Here is a 19,781-nt window from a genome sequence, read left to right on the forward strand (position 1 = left end):
TTCCAATCAATTAGACATGTCACCGCTGAATTTCTCTGCTAATTACCGGAGTTTATTATGTCTAAAGCCAGGTTAAATGCAGAATTCCCGAGGTCAAATGGGGTCGCCCAGACAATCAGTTCCACATTTTCCGTAGCAAAAGAGACCCCCACAATCAGTCACTGCCAAGTGGTTTGTAATGACCAACCTGCCAGTTAATGGCCTGAGGTGAAAGTCCTGGGGATAGATAACGCTCTTAGAGAGAGAGAGGAAAAAGAAATCTGAAGCAGCAAAGAAAAAGGCCACTTTGGAGGCCATTATCGCACAGACGCCTGAACCCACAACCTTTTCTTGGTGTCTTAGTATGGAAGGAGATGGTTTTCCTTTACACATCAAGAAGCTCACAGAAAGCAAGAAGAGTCTTCCTTTACACCATTTTCCGGGCCTGACCCAGTTGCCAAATGCCCTTTGGTTTCAGTGGTGTCAGTTGAGACCACAACGAAAGCAAAGGTGCTCAGGGGTAAGGACTGATAGCCTTAACCCACCAGTTGCTCAAAAGTGTGCCGTGAGGTCTGCTACCTGCTCCTCCACCCCTCCTTGTGTAGCAATAGGTGCGGTGGATGTAAAAAGGCTGCAAGCCAAGGAGAGCCTGGGAGGGCTGTTCTTCTAAAACAGAGCACACAGCTCCCTTCAGAAGGAAAAGAAAAACATCTCCCCATCTGTTATGGAGACAAAAGGGCTTTCGAATCTCGCTTGGCTCATTTCGACACCGCATCCTGTGGGTGAAAGACGTCCTGTCCCTTACCAGCATATCGTCTGTAGCAGAGCATGAAACACTTCAGCCCAGACAGAGCGTACGGGGAGGCTCAGAGTGCTCAGTGTTTGCGGCAGCAGCTGCCTGAAGAGCCTTGCCTAAATGTCAACACTGTTTTCAGAAACAATTATAGGGAATGCAAAAATAGCAATCAGGGAGTTACGTACCCTTTCTCCATCCAACGGCTGGCAGATGAGTTTATATCATGAGGAAGCCCAAAGAGAATCCCTCTAACTGCTGGTGCTGAAAACTCACTATAAAAGATAACACTACACAGACTTCCCTTCCCAGGGTTAAAAGCTTCAGGATGACCAGTGGTACGGAGGAAAACCAAACTCCCATGGATCCTCCTACAGCCGGAGAGGTGCTGTAGAGCCATGAGAGTCCACACTGTCAAATTCTTCATGGTCTCTTGCACGGGTTTGGCTGTCCTAATTGCAGACTCTCAAACAACATCCAAGTGGTTTGGGCTTATTCCTTACACAGCCTGGATGGACCTACCCTCCTGTGGAAAAGTTAGAGAGCTGAGCTCTATAGGCACAGCCCACACTGCAGCATTTGGTCTCAGTGCCAGAGAGTGTTCCCTGGTTTATTGCATTTATTAGTATAGCTGCTGGGAAAAAAGGGTACTTTGGCCTGATGGAGGGTAGGTCAGTGCAAACATCTGCCTGTCTCCTTTGTGCCAGTGCTCTGTGAATCCAACATTAATTATGTGAATCACCCTGGAGTTGATACTCCATCAAAACACATTCCTGACGTGATGCTTGGAGGCAACACATGGGTTACCTTTGCTCTTTGGGGCAGAAACTACTGACACGTGAACTTCAAAAGCGTTTGGAAGGTTCCTTTTAGTGAAAGCTTCCCAAATGATATCATGGGAGCAGGGATCTTGTACAAACACTATCTTTCACCCTCAAGAAATCCAAAGGGCTTTACAAGTTCATAAATACATCACAAAGGCATCCATGGATCCAAACTCTCAGAGAAGGGACATAAGAGCAGGTATTTATGTAGGAGTTCAGGACTAGAGAAAAAGAAGTGAATTAATCAAGTGAATTAAGGGAAGGATTTCTAGGAAGTCAGTATGATGTGAATAGTGCTGGGATTGAGATGAGACAGCATAAGTAAGAGGACCATTACTTCAAAAAAGTCCCAACGTTAACCTGACTCTTATTCATGCAATGACACATGGAACATTTGGCAGAGAAATTGTCCTGTCCATGTACAACACCCATTGAATGGGCCAGCAAACACACAAGTATCCTCACAACTCTCTGCACTGATTTTTCTGTCAGTATATAGGTATACCCTATATAACAGAGTACCGACCAAGTGCTCAGTTCACTGGTCCAAAATATATTTCTAAAGGGAAAAAGAAAAAAAAAAAAAGGCAAGACAACTTAAATTAGGTCTCAAGTATTCCCATTACTTCCTCATCCGGTTAGGAGATAAAACACGAAAATAATTTTCAGGATGCTTAAGTACACTTGTCTCCCATCATGAAGTGGAAAATCACAAAAATTGGAAAAAAAATACCCAAACAAAACCTGAAAAAAACTGGAAAAAAACATTAACATCACAGTATGACTTGAAAGTTCTTTTTTTTTTAATAGGAAAGAACATAAAAGCCATTTTGCCTGTCAAGGGGAGGCTCTGGAATGTATTTCATTTTCCTGCTCCTGCTACACAAATCTATGTTGATAATGACTGTATCAAGTAAATTAAAGTGATGAAAGATATTTAGCAGTGGCCTAAAGTAAGAATGACTCAAAGCCATGAGTGCAGAAGACACAGCAAATTCTGGAGCACTTAAAAAAAGTTCTCCCTGAGTCCGACAATGAAATGCCTATTAATCCCCAGTAACAAGGAGTGCGCTTAGGAGTTCAGAGGTACCACATGAAAAACAGAAAAGGCATTAGAAAATGATCAGTCTGTGCACTTATGGTGTAAGGAAAAGCCCCAAGAGAGCAAATACCTGCTTCAGAGAAAGTAATAAGACACATGAGCCTGCAACGGAAACAACTTTTGAAGCATATTTAAAATGCAATAATTAAGGCAACGGTCTCTGGCAGCCACTGGGCACCAATCTGGGAAAGCACTCAAGCATTTTAAACCCAAGAGGTATGGAATTGCCTATACCCCTGAGCCAGGGTCTCTGTCTTGCCCAAATCCTCTCCCACTTGGAGCACTGGTGCCCGGGCTGGGCTGGAGTGGAATACCAAAGCAGAGGGGGATGATTAACAACTGGTGCTTTCAAGTGACCTGCAAATGTAAGGTCTGTGCGAGGCAGTGGAGAGGAGGAGACCTGGCTGTCAGCGAGATTGGAGGAGACAGATGTTTAATGGAGTCCAGGATTACAGATCTGCCAGGCTTCACATGTAATCACCAGCTTCTTAGGTTTCCTCTTTCTTCTCCCCTTCTTCTGGGTCTATTACAGGGTCAGGGGCTGGGGGAGGGGAGGATGGAGATTTTTCAGATTTCCAGCTAAATTCCTTGAGCTGCCCTTAATACTCTGACCTATTCCCAGCTGAAACCACAACCTACCAGTCCGCTGGGACTCAGAGAGACAGGAGTTGATTTTTAGTTGAAAATAAAAGGGGCGATGCATTTAACTCCACAGATCCACCTCTTTTTCCCCAAACAGCGCAGTAGCTCCGCTGAGCAGTCTGTGTTTGACTCCGAGAGGCCACACGGCAGAGGAACACCACCGCAATCAATAGCGCCAGACGACCCGCACGCGGTGTGCTGGGCAGCACTGTGCCCCAGGGGACACGTCTGCATGGTTTCCCACCCGTCACCCACTCCTGAGGATCGATAGTCCCTGCCACTTCTCACCTGGGAAATGACTATACAAAAGCTTTTTGCATTTATGGGCATTGCTCAATCTTTCCTTCAGTCTTACTCTTTTTTTTTTTTGTCCCCAGTGCAAGGCAGGGGGTAGCTATTACTTTGTGAAAGCACAGCCCCATGAATTAGAAGGACCGATGTTCCCGCTTAAAAACACAGGGGAGAGGAGGAGGGAGTCCTGGTTAGACTGAATGTCCCATCTCATTCCTCACATCACGGCTCCAAGGCAACCCCCTACTGTTGTGCCCACCACGTGGATACCTTAAGGCAATGAGTCCCAAAGACGAATTAAACCATCCTCTACAGGAACACTGCACCTTCAAAAGCCTCTGTGCCTCCTCCAGCTCCCGCGCTGCCTCTTTGAGCAGCCTGCGGAGGAAGCATCCTGGCATGGGGATGACTCTTTGGCAAGCTAAGAGATGAATGCTGACATTAGGCATTGCTGAAGTTCAAGCCAAATGCAGAACCGCAGATGGCAGTGTGAAAGCCGCAGTTCTACCCCCAAACATTGGGCGTGTAGAAAAGGGCCTACCTGTAGAGTTCAGGCACAAATATGCCACCATTGTGACTGAACAGAGGTCTTTTAATGATAAAGACTGTATCAGGCACTAAAGTGTGTTAATATATCTGTATGGACATAAAAGCACCCCAAACACAGACACAGGTGATTGGGAGGCTCAGCGGTGACGCAATACTCTGTCACAGGCATGTGTTGTGACCAAGGATGCGTCGCTCAGGCCCCTCTGCTCATCAGCCGTAAAATTTCACCAGCAGTGCTCCGACCCAGAGGGCAGTTATACAAATTCATGTCTTGCCAGCAAGCAGGTTTAGACTCTGTCCGTGGCTAAGACAGATGCAATCAAAGTACTTGAGCAGTTGCACTAATACACTCCCCCCCAGCTGCATCCCAGTGATTAATGCAGTGTGCTTGCAGAGAACTCATTTCTCTGGGACGGGGCAGGTCTGGAAGAGACAGGATTCTGGCACGGATAAGCAAGGTCAAGCACGAAGCAAAGGGACACCGACTCGCATTTTGTAGTAAATCCTTCCCTCCAGTGAAAGGCTGTCAAACTGCTCCAAGCTAGTCCCCTCCACACAGCTTGGGTGCCTCTATATGGGATGGAGAAAGCTATAACTTCGTGTTACCTACAGGATGGCTGCAAAGAGGAGAACAATTATTCTCTCAAGAAGCATTTCCCTCTCCAATACACACAGCAGAGCTCAGACCTGCTGGTAACATAGCAAAAGTCCCTCTGAACTTTAGGATCCGGCAAAGCGTTTCAGCTCTTGTCAGAGCATGCACACCAGCCTCAGGTGTCGGGAGGAGAGCTGAGTTTTCAATAGCCGGTGGCAGGAATTGCAGAGAACTCCAAAAGAGATCCTGATTTTGGAAATATCTTCTGCACCTTCAGGACACATGGAGTTACAGTGATTTGCCTACAGCTGTACAAGGACTCTGTGGGCAAGGCAGAGTCCATGTCTCCCAAATCCTGGACTGTCCCTCAACCGTAAATCTTTACTCCTTTCCAGTGCATTTAGCATAGTACTTGTTTTAGGGCAAAGTGGGACACTTGAATAGAGCATCAAACTGGCTTGCAAAAGCCTTTCCAAAGCATAAAAAGAGCTTAATTCAAGTGTGAAAAGCCCAAGGCTGAGGAACAGTGGGAGATGAAATTCCAGATGCCCATGCGTCTTATGGGATGGAGACAGCTGCCAGCAGAATTTCTTCCCTTGCCATAAATGGCTCATTTGGGACACCTCCAAGACCTTGAATTTGTTCCTCACCTGCTCGCCCCAGCTTTCTGAGTTATTTACATCCCCGCTGGAACATGCAACTAACCCAGTAGGAGGTTAAGGGACTCCCTCCTCCCTTAATTATCCCACAACTCCTTACTCCTAGAATACCCATGTGCTAGCAGCAAATGAGTTAAAATCGAGCTAAACTATGACTTTTTGCAATAATATGCCTTTGGCTGATAAAGAATTATTTCAAAAGCGTCAGCAGCACAATGTGCTGCAGTTTTGCCGGTGGGCCAAATCGCTTTTATCCTTGGCTGAGAAACACAGGCACTCGCATAGTGTCTGTTCCATCCTTAGCTGAGCATCCATGCAGGATTTTCCATCTATGCAGTCATTTCTCAGAGGGCATCTGACCATATTTAACAAGCCCTTAATTAGGTGAAAGCAAATGCAAGGGAGAGCAGAGTTCAGCCTCTGATATTGCTGAGGGTAATGAGTGGTATTTTAGGGGCAGGAAAGAACAGTCAAAGAGAACAGAAGTTGCCTTTGCTGCCAACTGGGATTACACTCATTGCTTGATAGAGGTTGACTGAACTCTAGGAACTCTTCTTCCCTATCTCTGTTGTGCAGGACTGCCCAAGAGCAGGGCAGCTGGGCAACCAAACGGGCAGTGTGGAATCATCTTGAGGATTTAGAGAGAGCCTAATATGACACATCTTTGCAAAGAGACCGTGCATTTCAACTCTTGACTTGGGCCTCTTAGAAGCTCCGATGACCCTGATATTACCTAGGGTGTCAGTCTGGTTTAGGAGCAGCCAATTACTCCAAGGAAGAGACTATGCTGTCAACATCCTTCCTTCCTGGCTTTCAGAAGTTGAACAGTGGAGTTCTGCAGAAGACCTAACCATCTCCAAAGAGTGGATGTGCACAGAGTGGTCATCTTTCACGCTATGCACAGTAGCCCCTTCTACAGGTTGCCAGTCCACACTCCAAAAGCCTACAAGACAGCAGAGTTGAATGATAGAAATCTGCGACAGCAGTGCCAAAATCTACAGTTTATGAGTGTCTCTGCTGCTTTTAAATCCCCAGGTCAAAAAGTCACACCTAATAGGCAATCTCAACTTTCCATTTTCAAACAAGATCGTTTCTGTCTTTTCTGGTTCTGGACCAATGATGAAAAACATGGTCTGCACGCAACCTGATGGCTCACAAACAAACAAATGCAAATTAAAAGGAAAAACTCTTGAGTTATTTTTAAAACATGTGATCTTGAGCCAGTTTTTCTGAGGACAGCCTCAGACTGACAATCCCTTGGAAACAGCCACTCCAAACCTAGGAGTTAATGCTAATTGAAATCTTGTGCAAAGACCACATTTGAAGAAATTAAGCTATAATTAAGTAAAGTTATTAATGATTGCTTTAACTAATTGATACAATAACATAAGCGGCAGACAAGATTTTAATCAGTGGTCATGAAATCAGAAGTAAACTAGCCAGTCACCACCTCTTCTTTTGCAGCTAATTTGCACACAATAATTCTGCTGCAGATAGTGACTCAACGGCAAAGGGAAGAAGAATAAATCTCAGGAGACAAACAGGTATAAGCCTTCCCCATTTTAATGAGAAACAGACACAGAGAGGCCAAAAAGACCCTGTCAACATGATTTGCAATACCGTTACTTAATTTTTACCAAATGTGGTTTCTGCCAGGCTTTAGTCGGAGTACATATTTATTTGATATTTCATTGGCAAAGTTTAAAAGAGCCCCCAAAATACCTATCTGCTTCTGCTACGCGTGACCCTACCAGTCTCACCTTAGACATGCTGTAATGGTTTTAGGGAATGATAGCACCACACAGATGTGATTTATTCCCAGATCATGGATGACTTTTTGCTATTTTACAGGGAAGCACAGCTTCCCGCTGGAGCACGAAGCTGACTCACCTGCGTGAACCATACCTGCCTGCACTGAGAGGGACAGCAAATCTCCTTCCTTGAGTCAAACGTAGGGTTACTCATAAACTGTTTGCAGAACAGAGTCTTCCCCAGCCATTAGTAAACCAAAAGTAGGAGGCAGCTCAAAGCCTTGGAAGTTTAATAATATGAAGCTGGGGCCTCTCGCTGTTTGCCTTCTGGTTTTTGAGCCTTTAAGTTCGTTTTCTCTGGCTCTTTTCTTTGATCCCTCTATATCAAAGGGAAGAGCTGTGATTCTCATGTCCTGGAGTTGCTTCCAGGTGCTGCATCAGCTTTGCAAAACACACCTAACACTCCCAGAGACCCGGGAGTCCAACACGCTGAAAGAAAAGTTATTTAGAGGGTGGTGGAAGCCACCTTCCAAATACTAGTGCAAAGCCATAACGGGAAAACGAGTATCCTGCACCTCCTGGCACGTAGCTCCACGCTGCGTGTGCATGTCCACACTGAAGCGTCGAGGAAGCAAGGAGGCACGGTGGGGTCAGCGTGGGGACTGCTGGAAGAGGAGAGAGCGAAGGAACAGGGATGCCAGGAGCAGAGGAGTGACAGAAAAGCAAGTGTCAGCCTGCAAATGAGAGGATGGTGCCATCAAGAGGGATGGGATCGGAGAGAGAGAGAAAGGGATGAGGGATAGTGAGAAAAGGGTGAACGAAACACCTCGATCCCTGCAGAGAGCTCCAGGGAGCTTGGAGGCTCAGGCTTCTCAATTGGGAGGAGAAAAAGATTCAGAGAGAGGGTTAGAGGAGGAAGAGGGACCTAAGGAGGTATGTGTGTGTGTGATGAGGAGCAGAGGAGATGCAGAGATACTGCAGGCCTCCCTCCCCTGCTCTTCCAACAGCATTTCCCATCTGCTCCTCATCCCCTTAGATCAGCGTGTGAGGCAGAGGGCTCCCCAGTGTCTGCACACCAGAAACGGAAAAAAAAAAAAATAAAAAAATCCCCGAACCATCCCAAGCCTCCAATGTACCGATATTCCCGTGACCCCCAGGGAACATCTCGATACAGGGACAAGTGACATTCAGACAGACAAATGAGGAATCGACACTCTGGACATTGAAACACACATACGCCTGCACCTCCGTGAAATGATGGGACCTTTGTATACTGTGTCTCTGGGTTTCAGTGACAAATCTTCCCACCTCCCTCGTTCAATCAATCTCCCTATAAAATATGTATTTATATATAACGGGGCCCCTCTGAGGGTGAAAAGCTGTTGCATCCTGCTCCTGAGAGCGCAGCACGTCTGATAGCACCAACAAGTGCTGTTTGTCACCTCTGGGCGCTCAGAAGAGCTGCAAAGGAGGACCTGTTTCAAACACAGACCACAGGGCTGAGCCGAGTTCCCTGTTTCCCTTGGAGCACAGAGAGTTCAGCTCCAGATGAAAACCCCCATGTGCAGCCCAAGGACCCCCCAGTGCACTATGGAAACTGCTCCCATGCAGATGTTGACTTTGAAAAGGCCAGGGGATATTTTTTTTTTTTTTTGGCATGAAAAAGCCTCTTCTAATAGCCAGATTTATAGTGACAGGTCTTTGAAGGTGTTTCAAGTTAAAGGGTGCCTTGCTGAGCTGAGTCCAAACGCCTTATTGCAGAATAGTTTGGGGCATGGCAAGAGCAATCCTTGCGGGGGCTGCCAGAACCACGATAGGAATGGGACAGGCTGGAGAAATTGGCTTTGTCAGTGGGGAGTCCATTCCTGTTGAGGGCTGGTGAGTAATGGAACCAAGCCTGGCAAACCTGCTTTTAATGGAGCAGTTACACACCCAACTGAATCACTCGTATCTCAGGGAGACAGCCAGGGTTGAGGCCAGCAGACGGAGGGAGAAGAAACCTTCTCCTTCCTCAGGGAGAGGACCATCCCTGGTGCCTGCCTGCCTTTGCAAAGGTCAGGTCAAGCCATCACCTTCCTATCCCTCATCTCCACTGACCTCACAATATCAGGGGATTTCTGTGGGCAGTGAAAACCTCTGAGAAGCCAAATCTTCATCCATTTATGAAAAGAACTGTATAACATGGCACATACAGTGGACAGATATATACTCCCAGGCCAGCCTGCACTCCCCCACGGTGTTCATAGTCCTGCCTCCAGCAAAGGCAAACCCCTGAGCCCACGCTCGGCCACCGAGGCCCCACAAATGTTAATTCATTCGAGCACTTGAAGCGTGTTATATCATGAACACACAGATAGCGACTGTATTGCCACAACGGCAGCGCTGTCATTTGCAATGCTTGCTACGTCGCAGATAAAATCAGAGATGGGCAAAGGCTTCTGTAGCGTTGAGTGTTTCACAAAATCAGATCAGATTTTAAATACTAACAGCCCATGCCCTTTTCACTAACGTCGCTCATACAAACACCCTTGGATTTCAAAGACGGGTGGGAGGAGATGACTGGATAAATGACAGGGACTCGGGGCTCCTGAGTTCTCTGTAGGGCTCCATCAACAATTTGTGGTCCTAAAAAAACCTGCCTAAGCTTGTGCTTCAGAATAGCCAACCACAAAATGAGTCTGCTCACATTGTAATGGTCAGGGCAGTGCAGGTAGTCAATGTACCAGCAAGAAGATGTTCCTGGAAGTTTCTGGAGGAAAACCAAGTTGCTCCTCTTGTTCCAGATCTCATTTTTTTTCTTAAGAAGTGAGTGAGTAAATAGTTCTGTCCCATTGCCCTCTCCTAGAGAGAATCGAGACAGCTCCTGGGTGTGTTAGGATACCACCCAGCCCAAAGGAGTCTAATATATCATCTCTGTAAATCGGCTGTACAAAGCCAGTGGTGCTATCTAAAGTGACCTGTTGCCAAATGGGCCTGCACAAAACGGAAACTCTGGGCAAATCTGAAATCAGTGGGTTGATTACTGGCATATTGACATGCTTAAGGGGTGTGACCATGCAGGGAGCCCCATTCTGCTAAATAAAAATAAAAGAATCCACAGAGTAAAAGGATGAGAAAAAGGAACCATGTCTTGACCAAGGTCTCCCAGGAGCTCACAAGCAGTGCCTGTCTCCAGCTCCCCACCCCATCCCAGCAGGTGACTAGGACCGTTTTCACTTCAGCACTGGGGACGACATCCCATCCTTGCCCAGCATGGAGCAGATAAGAAAGCAATGCCAGCTCTGTCATCACGTCCTTTCTCCTGAGTTATCATCATCTCGCAGCCTCATTAATAAGGACGAGTGTACAAAGTTGCTCCCCTCTCCCACTTTGAGGTATCCATAGCATAGGGAGAGGGTTGGAGACATTGCAGCGACACAAAATATTTAAAATAAAATTAATCAAGCAGAAGAAATGACAGTCATAGATTGGAAACTATAACGCCCCAACTTTGCATGGGGAGAAGGATAGCCAGCCTGCCACACCTGAGCTCCTGGATCACAGCAACCCTGCTAAATACCTCCCACCAAAAACTGCATGTATCCCTCCCTGCCTTATGGGCCAGGAGAAAACTCCTCTTAGCGTAGGTAAAAGCTAATAATTTCAGTGTTAGCCACAGCCTGGAAAACAGCCACCTGAAGAGGATATGAGAAGGGTCTATAAAATCATGACAAGTGAAGAGGGAACTTGTGTTTTGTTCTTCACTGTGGTTTTTTTTTAAGGCAGGAATTAGTGGGTGGTAAAACTGCCACAAGAATGGGTGAGAAGGGACATTGCAGCCCATCTCCATCCTGGAGACTGCTGACTGTTGACCATCATAAACCAATGCTGTCAGAGCATCAGAACATATCACACAACATCTAGGGCGAATCTCGGTGTTTGAGAACCGGGTGATACTGGGAGGAAACCACATTGCTCTGAAAGTGCTATGGGAATGTGTGCTCCCAAGCAAGACATCTTCCAGGCAATTCATGAAGGCAATAAGAAGTATATCAAGCGGATGGTTTATGTTTGGTGCCACGTACATAATTTAAGGCCAGGCGGGTAATACTTGCTCAAAGAATCATTGAACCCCAACGTACGGGTGAACATGTCACACACGGACTGGTGGCCTCCAGTTGAACTAAACTTGCACTGTAGGGCACCTGCTATCTCCCTACCAAAGTGCCCCATTGCTCCCTTTGGTTTGAGGATCTAAAGCTCCTCACAAGCACTCATGAACGAACTGGTTACAATATTTCAAGTCCCTGGATGTCCACAAGATTAACTTAAATTTTACTATGAATTTCCTCATGCAAAAGTATTTCCTCCTCCCACCCCAAGCAGAAAACTTCCTTAGGCCAAGCACTCTGCTGAAATCAGGCAGACTTCCATGTTGAACACCCAGATTGGTCCTTCCTTGGAATCTGGCTGTTAGTATTTTCAATAATAATACTAATAACACAACAGGAACATTACTCTAAACTTGGCCTGCACCCTAGCAGGCAGTGTCCTACACTCTTGATCACTGTGTCTCAAAGAGGCTCCAGCTTCTCCAAATACTCCAGTTGGAGCCAAATGATTCAGCGTTACACTTATCCGTATCTGTGGCAGATGTAGCCACAGTTTGAGTGGGGGTGGAGAGCAATGTGGTATGCCGCAGATGCAGTAGCAGCTCCTTGTCATGTAGCCAGTAGGACGTGTACTACATAAAGCAACACTGGAGGTGGTTTCTGCCCCCTTAGGTCTCTGCCCCTGGCCCCTCAAAAATTGCATCAGAATATAAATACAATGGTTTCTAGGCACGAAAAATCATGAGATCAACAACGGAACACATCTATGTAGTAACTGGGTTCACTATCAGAACTTCGTGTGCAATTCTGATGTCCGTAGCATGATCAATATAAAACCTTTCAAAGCACCACGGATTGATGGAGTTTCTTACCTGCTTCTCAGACATGATGTAGAGGTGTTCATGATCCATTGAGAAGGCCATATCCCGTAATATGGGGCCAGTATCCACCACCTGCACAATCTCATACTCCAGTGTGTTCTTGGTGGTGCCGTCCACCCGGATCTGCAGAGCAAAAAACCAAAGCGGGGAGAGAACATGAGTATTTTTCCTCTTGCCATGCAGACTATAGAATAATCATTGAAGAAATGCATTTCTGTCCAGGCCTTTTGGACAACAACCACCATTGTTGCATAATAAGGATAAAGCAGTTTTAACTGATTCTCCTGGTCCCATCTGTAGAACGGTACAGACTCTGCTCGCTTTTATCTGACACTATCGCTGTGCTGCTGTCATTGCCTGGACAAATTTCCCAAGCTGAAAACAATGGCACAAGGGGCAGAATTTGTGGTGATGATGAGCGAAAAAACACACAAGACTCTGCAGGACTGACTCACTCCAATACAAGTCAGACAGTATTATTGTTCTTATTGCGAATATTCCATGGGGCAATACATTATTGCAGAGTGTACAATACAACACAGACTATTTCTCTTGTTGATTACAAATATCAGATATTGAAATCAGCCCTGCACAAATATGTCACCTTATGATTCCGGCCACATCTCATAACAGGGTGTCACTTAGGAACATCAATAACTGGAATTATGAGAAGGAACGAAACACACAGTCCCAGTCTGTCCCTGACAGTGACTTGACAGAAGAAAGTGCACAAAACACCAGAGTTTTCTTTACTTGTCTAAAACCGATTTCTAGATATTGGGCTGAAAACCAGCTGGAGAAGGCTTCTAATCCCTTTCAACAGTATAATCACAATTATAATCACACACAGGAGTGTTGGGTCCCTCTGGACTTTGTGAGGCTCTGTACTTCAGCAAACCCCATAGCTGTGTATTTTAGAGATGTATCCACATTGCCTATCTCCCTTGCTATATTTTTTAGCGAGTAGCCTTTCCATTTCACAAAATCATCTATTCTGCAGCAATACACACATTATGGTAACCTTCCCTAGAAGAAACAAAGTTGTAGGAGATCTGCTTTGTGCTCCATGTCATGATCATAGAATCATAGAATGGTTTGGGTTGGAAGGGACCTTGAAGATCACCTAGTTCCAACCCCCCTGCCATGGGCAGGGACACCTCCCACCAGCCCAGGTTGCTCCAAGCCCCATCCAACCTGGCCTTGAACACCTCCAGGGATGGGGCAGCCACAGCTTCTCTGGGCAACCTGCACCAGGGGCTCACCACCCTCAGAGTGAAAAATTTCTTCCTAATATCTATCCTAAATCTCCCCTCTTCCAGTTTAAAACCATTATCCCTCATCCTATAACTACATGCCCTTGTAAAAAGTCCCTCTCCAGCTTTCTTGCAGGTGCCTTTCAGATACTGGAAAGCTGCTACAAGGCCTCCCCGGAGCCTTCTCTTCTGCAGGCTGAACAACCCAAACTCTCTCAGCCTGTCATCTCCATACCTTCCTGACCAAAGGCAGACCAAAGGCTCCCAGTTCCTGGTTTGCAGTTGTGTGGTTTGATAGCTGAGCAAAAAGCATCCTTCCCACCCAAAGTTAAAAACAAGCTGAGGAGAATTTATGGTATCGGGACCTATTCTCACTGTTCCCTGGCACACAGTCCATGAGCTTGTTCCTTCTGTATCAACCTTTCAGCCAAGAAACTGATCCTGAATTATCTTCTATATTAGAAAGGCAAAGGGAAAGGAAGAGAGGGAACGACAAAGGGTTTGGAAAGCCTGTATGAGCAAAGGGCAGCAATGATATACAGATTCTTGTCTTCATCCTTCCTCAGTCTCCCCACCTGCTGTATGACGACAAAGAAACCTTATTCCCCCTAGACTAATAAGGGAAATGAGGAAGAGAAGAGTTAGAGGGGCTGTCTGTGACAGCGGAGGGTGAGGAGGGTGCTCAGGGATGCTCAGATCCTGTGTGCAATCCATCAGGCTGCTCAACCCCCGCAGAAGTGGGCACACGTGCAGGTATCAGCCGTTGGGCTGGTCAAATGACACCAAAGGATTTGCAGTCACTTTGTCATCTTGATGGATCTGGTGATGACAGCAACACGCTCTGCAGCATCGACACACGGAGAGGTCGGGGCCTGAAGCCCAACACGGAGCATCCGTACCTCCCGCTGGCTCTGACTGCCTGAGAGGGAATGGCTCGCTCATGTTCATGGTCCCTAAGGGGTGAATTCAGCTCCTCAGAGTCTCTCTTCTTGAAAGTGGACACTGATGTGATTCACCCATGAGGTCAAGGGCAAGGAGGCCAACGGTCTCTAGATGAGTCATTCCCCTTCGGACACTCAGCAGAAAGGAAGGAGACAGAAAGGGCTGCAGATTGAGACACACAGGGGTCCCTCTTTGGGGCTCTGCCCAGGGCAGCTCGACGGTTCCCATGGCAGGATACTTTCCTGCACAAGGTTCTCACTCTCAGGGAGCAGTCGTTGAGCTTTGCCTGCTGTTTCAGCTCTGCCTCTCCCCCCCAGCTCCCTTAGGGCTGCTTGTCCTCGTCAGAGGGCTACAGAAGATCCTCGCTCTCTCTGCTGATCGCTCTGCTAAACAAACCTTATGTCTTTGCTGCTTTGACCTTGATTTTTCAGCATCGTCAGGGTCAGATCTGTAGGCCACTAGATATGTAAGCATCCAATTATCACCCCAGGGCGCAGTCACTGTCCTCAGCCTTTGCCAGGCCCCATTAGAGGAGAGGGAGCTCAGAGATGGAAGAGGCAGGCTGGAGAAATAGTCAGCTGGAGTTAACAAACCGCGTAGACAGGAGACACAGCCCCCAGGGATCTCCCCTCTGCATTTGGCGCAGGTAAAAGATTGCAGAGGTTTCACACCAGGAAAACAGAGATACTTGGAAGTGATTTAACAGCTATTGCTAGCCTAATTGCCTGCAAAATCATTATTTTGCAGAGAGGGAGGGAGGGAGGGAGGAACAGGGCTCATTCTGCCGTACATGTGCAAACACACACACGTGCACTCATGCACACACACAGCCCAACAACTGGAAGTGCAGAGACTTCTCTTTGTAGTTAAAGCTAGTAGCTAAGGAAAAAGAAAATTCGGAAGAAGGCCAGAAAGTCTGGCAGACTTTAACCCACACTGCCCAGACCGTGTGAGCCCTGCACCAGCATAGAGGTGATTATCGTAGCTTGCAGCGAAAAATTTGGCCCTTAACTCAAGCTATCCCTTTACCTGTCTTAAACCCTGGCTTTCTTATGTTTGACCCCAGGCATGGAGCCCACCTTCCCTGCACGTTCTTCTCAGTTCTGAGCATCAGACAACACAACAGCAATTTCTCTTAGAGATTTATTCCTGGCTCCCAGACACTCACTAGACCCAGGGCATTTGGATTAGAGGAAAAAAAAAAAAAAAATCAGAAGAAGAGCCTGTGAAGGGGAAATGAGAAGATTCCCATCAAAGCCTGCAAGTGATCACCACTGAAGTCAGGGACACAGATACGATCTTTGCTCGGAAAGCTCCCCAAGTTGCCAATTGCAGGGAATTTGAAGCACGCACAAGCAGTTTGTTCTGTTCCTGCTCTTCTTTGCCAGCATCAGCCACAAGCCCCACGTGGAGCTGGGGTGCTGCCATAGACAGAGTTTTCTTCTGACTGAAGTACGGGTATTCTTATATTGAAGATGTTCTTATTCGGCTGTGGGATTAGAGCCTGACTGACAGTCCAGTGGGGATTTCTCCTTGAAACTGCCTGTGAACCGTGAGCACCTCTGCACGGCAAGACGAAGGGGAGCAAGAAGCGATGGATGGAAGGAAAGGACTCCAGGACCATACATGAGTCTCAAAATGCCCAGCCCAGCACAACCACCACTGTCAGACATGTGCACACTCCTCCACAAACACGCTCACCACCTCCACCGCGGGAATACCCATTCCCACTGCCGACACATCTGCCTTGAACAAGCCCACGCTCCGTTGGACTACAAGATGCTCTACTCAGCACCCCAAGCTCTCCTACCCTCCTTTAGCCCAAGACACATATACAGAGCTCCCGGGGACCAACACGGTTTGGCAGCACATTAATCCTGCTTCCCGGAAGGCTGTACTCACTGGGCTTCGTTCTGCAAAGCCGGCTGCTATTAAAACATCAGCATGATGCTTCCCGAAGGTCAACTACCAGGGGACCTATTCTGGCAGCTGCTTGTTTGTTTGTCTGAACATTATCTAGGTCTGGCTGTTTATTTACATCCATTGAAGTATCAGACAATAAATATCCTCTCCCAGTAGCAAACAGATGCTTGCACTCGAATGTTCTGGCTAGCGTTGGCTTCAAAACGATCTCCTTAATGAGCAAACAACACTATTAATCTTTAAAGACACAGGCTCTGGCCTTCCCTGAGCTGCCACCCTGGCCATGGCTAGCGCTACAGGCATCCTGGCAAGGAGCCCACGGGTCTGATGGATGAAAGAAGGTAAAAGATACCTTCCATCACTCGACTGGTGCTTTTCAGCATTATCTGGGTCTCCCCAGCTGCCGTGGGGTCCACAGGAGGGTGATGCTTGAGCAGTCTCCCAGGCAAACTGGTGGCAGATGCCTCAATCACACTTCCTAAGAGGGAGATGGGTTTTAGAGGTTGGGATCATACGGTTATCCAAGAGAGGGACACGATAAACTCCTCCAAATCACGGGTATGGACTCCAAAGGGTCAGAGAAAAGCAGTGGAGTTGGAGGACAAAGGAATTGGTGCTAGCAAAAATTTGGTCCCATTGCTGGAAGACAAACCATACTCATGGCAAAAAGCAAATATCTTTAAGCTCACCAGAGCAACAGAAACACCTGCCTTCCAGATTGGAGCATCCGTCCTCTCAATGCCTCTGTCACACCGCTGTTAGCACGGTATTCCTCCACCAAGCTGGATGGGGAGAGTCTCTTTCGGAAAGCTTCATTGTGCAGATGTAGAGGTTAGGTGAGAAAGAGGTGAAGTGACCGTGCACACCAGCAGCAGAGGTGGGAAAAGCTCTCCCAAACCGTATGTATATATTAGGAAATAGCATAGTGTAAAAGAAGTTACCTGTAAAGGGACACTGTTTCTTCTAAATTCCAGCATGCATACTAGACGTGCTTCAGGAGTTTTACTTCAGACCCATCAAAGCCTGATCCCGTAGACTGAATCAGCATTTGGAGAACATCAACATCATCTTTTTTTTTTTTTTTTTTAACCAAGAAAAACTCAGTTCATACAATTTAAGACTAATCTGCTGTATGAATCACAGCAAATTAAGCACAGACCACCAATTGTCTTCCAAACTGTTTTCAGACTCACTTCAAAAGCACAGTCTTGAACCAGGACTGTGCTACTACCTCACCTCTATTTTATTGTCCCAGAAGCTTGGACTGGCCACTGGCAGCAAAAGAATGGATCGTTTCTACTGTGCCAATTGAGCTCAGCTGTTTCCTATTCTTCTAAAACCATCACCTCCTGCCCAGAGCATCGTTCCTGGCCCACCAGAATCAAAATGAGACCCTATCCATTAAGCCCTTTGTATAAAACATTTGAAACCCATCCAGGATTCCCGAGAGTGTGGTCAGGAGCAGGATCACGATGGCCTGCCAGAAGGACAGAGGGAGCAGACGCTGGTTGGATGATAGTAATTACAAATGATTAAATGAATAACTAAGTGGAAGAGGACCTGGTGAACCATGGCTCATTCAGCCAACCCGTCCCTCCCCACCATTCTGCTTTTGTGCAGCGTCAGCAGCCCCCAGGGCTGATGAAGTTAAAGGGAATTCATCATTGCCATCCCCAAGGCTTCCAGCCGACGCTCCAGCAGCTCCCGCTCAAGTCATGCTGGTGGTTTATTTTGGCCATGAAATTGCCCCCGGTTCCCAGAGGAGGTGAATAAGTGGCTGCCAGGAAGATTGCAAGGGTGGATTTCAAAGGCAAAGCCCCGCAGGTCACAGATTCTGTCCGTGCTGCCTCCTACTGGACGTGAGGGAGCGAATATGGCTGCGGCACTGCCTCTGAAAGGAGGAGAAATATTTTTGGGGAGGGAAAGCTAGACCTGGCAGGACAATCTCCGTCCTCCCCATACCCCGAGGCATCCCTCCTTTGTCCTCCCTGCCTCTCTTTCTCCCAGGGCTTCTCACTGAGAACGCCATCATTATTTCTTGCTATTGGATTAAGGATCTGAAAACCTCATTTCTAGGAGATCCAAGCAGCCCTGGAGCCCAGCACATCAATCCAGGCTGCTCCGAGCAGCGCCCAGCCACAGTCTTATGACTGCACAGGGGCCTCTAATACTTCATTGCTTTTCCAATATCAGTTCCTCCCTGTTTTATGAACCTAATGTTCCCCAGCGGATGCTGGGACTGCTGGCTGCTGCTCCTGGCATGGCAAGGGGGAAAAGACACAGCAGACAGCATATGATCTAATGTCAGGCCGTTATGATGATCATCTATTTCTGCTTTTCCATTGATTTGGGTTACATGATGTAGCTCTATTGATCTTGGCAAAGATGAGGAAGGGGCTGGTGACACTCCATGTTCCTCCTATTTTCCTCCATTTTGGCGCGTGTTTTCCAGTCGAATAAACTGTTCTAATTTGCCTAAAGCCTATTAACAGGAGATCAATTTCTAATAAAACATGGCATTTCAATAGCCCCGTCTATCTACTGATCCGAAAAGCCTTTAGAAACACTAATTGAAAAAGCAAGGGGTGAGGTATCTCTTTCTCCTGCCTAATAGTCAGCAGCCAGCAGCCTTCTCTCTTTTCTTGTACAGATGTTTTAAGGTGCTGCTTGCATGAACAATGCCAGCCCATCCAAATACAGATCTCAGAGCACCTTCAGCCATATGGAGAGCAGGATCTTGCAAAACCAGGTGTTTAATCTTCTCAACACTCGTGCTTTCAATGCTGTCCGGACCTTAATGTGTCATGACAGCGGCCACTCTCACCAGAGGCTGATCTGGAAAGTGGAACCCAGGCTTTTGCTCCCAAGGGAGACCCACACCCTAAATTTGCAAGCGCCCACCAGTTTTTACCATGGCAAAGCTCACCTCCAAAGCTCTGTCCCAAGTTCATCCGTGTCTATGTGATCACTCGTCCAGTTATATCCACAGACCCAAAGTTGAACACCCAAGAATACCCCCACGGAAGACACCTACAGGCACAGCAAGCTCACTCTATAGAATGTATATGCACACCTGAGGGCACACGTCTGCTCCACACAACAGAAGCAAAGTGGGTTGGTGTTGCAACCCTTTCAGGCTCCTGGTTTCCATTTCTTTTGTCCAGGAGACTTAAATCTTGGGGTTAGCAAGCAAGATGTACTTACTACAGTGTTGCAACAGCCAAGGAGAATGGTTCTTCCCCTCTTCTCCATCCCCACAGTTCCCACGTTTTTTTGTTTGTTTTTTTCCGAGCAGCAAACACAGGGTTTTCAAGAAAACAGCTTCCCTAGAATATTACCAGCTAATCCCTAGCATCTGCAGGCATTGCACTGTAATCCTGCCTCCGCACAGCCTCAGCCGGGCTCTGTCCGGGAGCACGGGTAGCTGCACTGGGCAGGGGCACAGGGTCTAATCCCTGCAGAGGAGTCACTCACTGACCTCCTGTGTAATCCAGCCAGGCTGCAAA

General features: G+C 47.1%; 1 protein-coding gene across 1 annotated transcript in view; it reads right to left on the minus strand.

Moving 5' to 3' along the window:
* The window catches only part of PLXNA4 (plexin A4), a 443,814-nt gene that overhangs the window by 220,426 nt on the left and 203,607 nt on the right, over positions 1–19,781 (minus strand). The window contains exon 3 of the mRNA XM_009882970.1: positions 12,149–12,280. Coding sequence (XP_009881272.1) covers positions 12,149–12,280 — 132 coding nt within the window. The remainder of the gene's footprint in view (positions 1–12,148; positions 12,281–19,781) is intronic.

Source organism: Charadrius vociferus, unplaced genomic scaffold, assembly GCF_000708025.1.
Source record: "Charadrius vociferus isolate BGI_N301 unplaced genomic scaffold, ASM70802v2 scaffold32, whole genome shotgun sequence".
In the NCBI taxonomy this organism is placed as follows: domain Eukaryota; kingdom Metazoa; phylum Chordata; class Aves; order Charadriiformes; family Charadriidae; genus Charadrius; species Charadrius vociferus.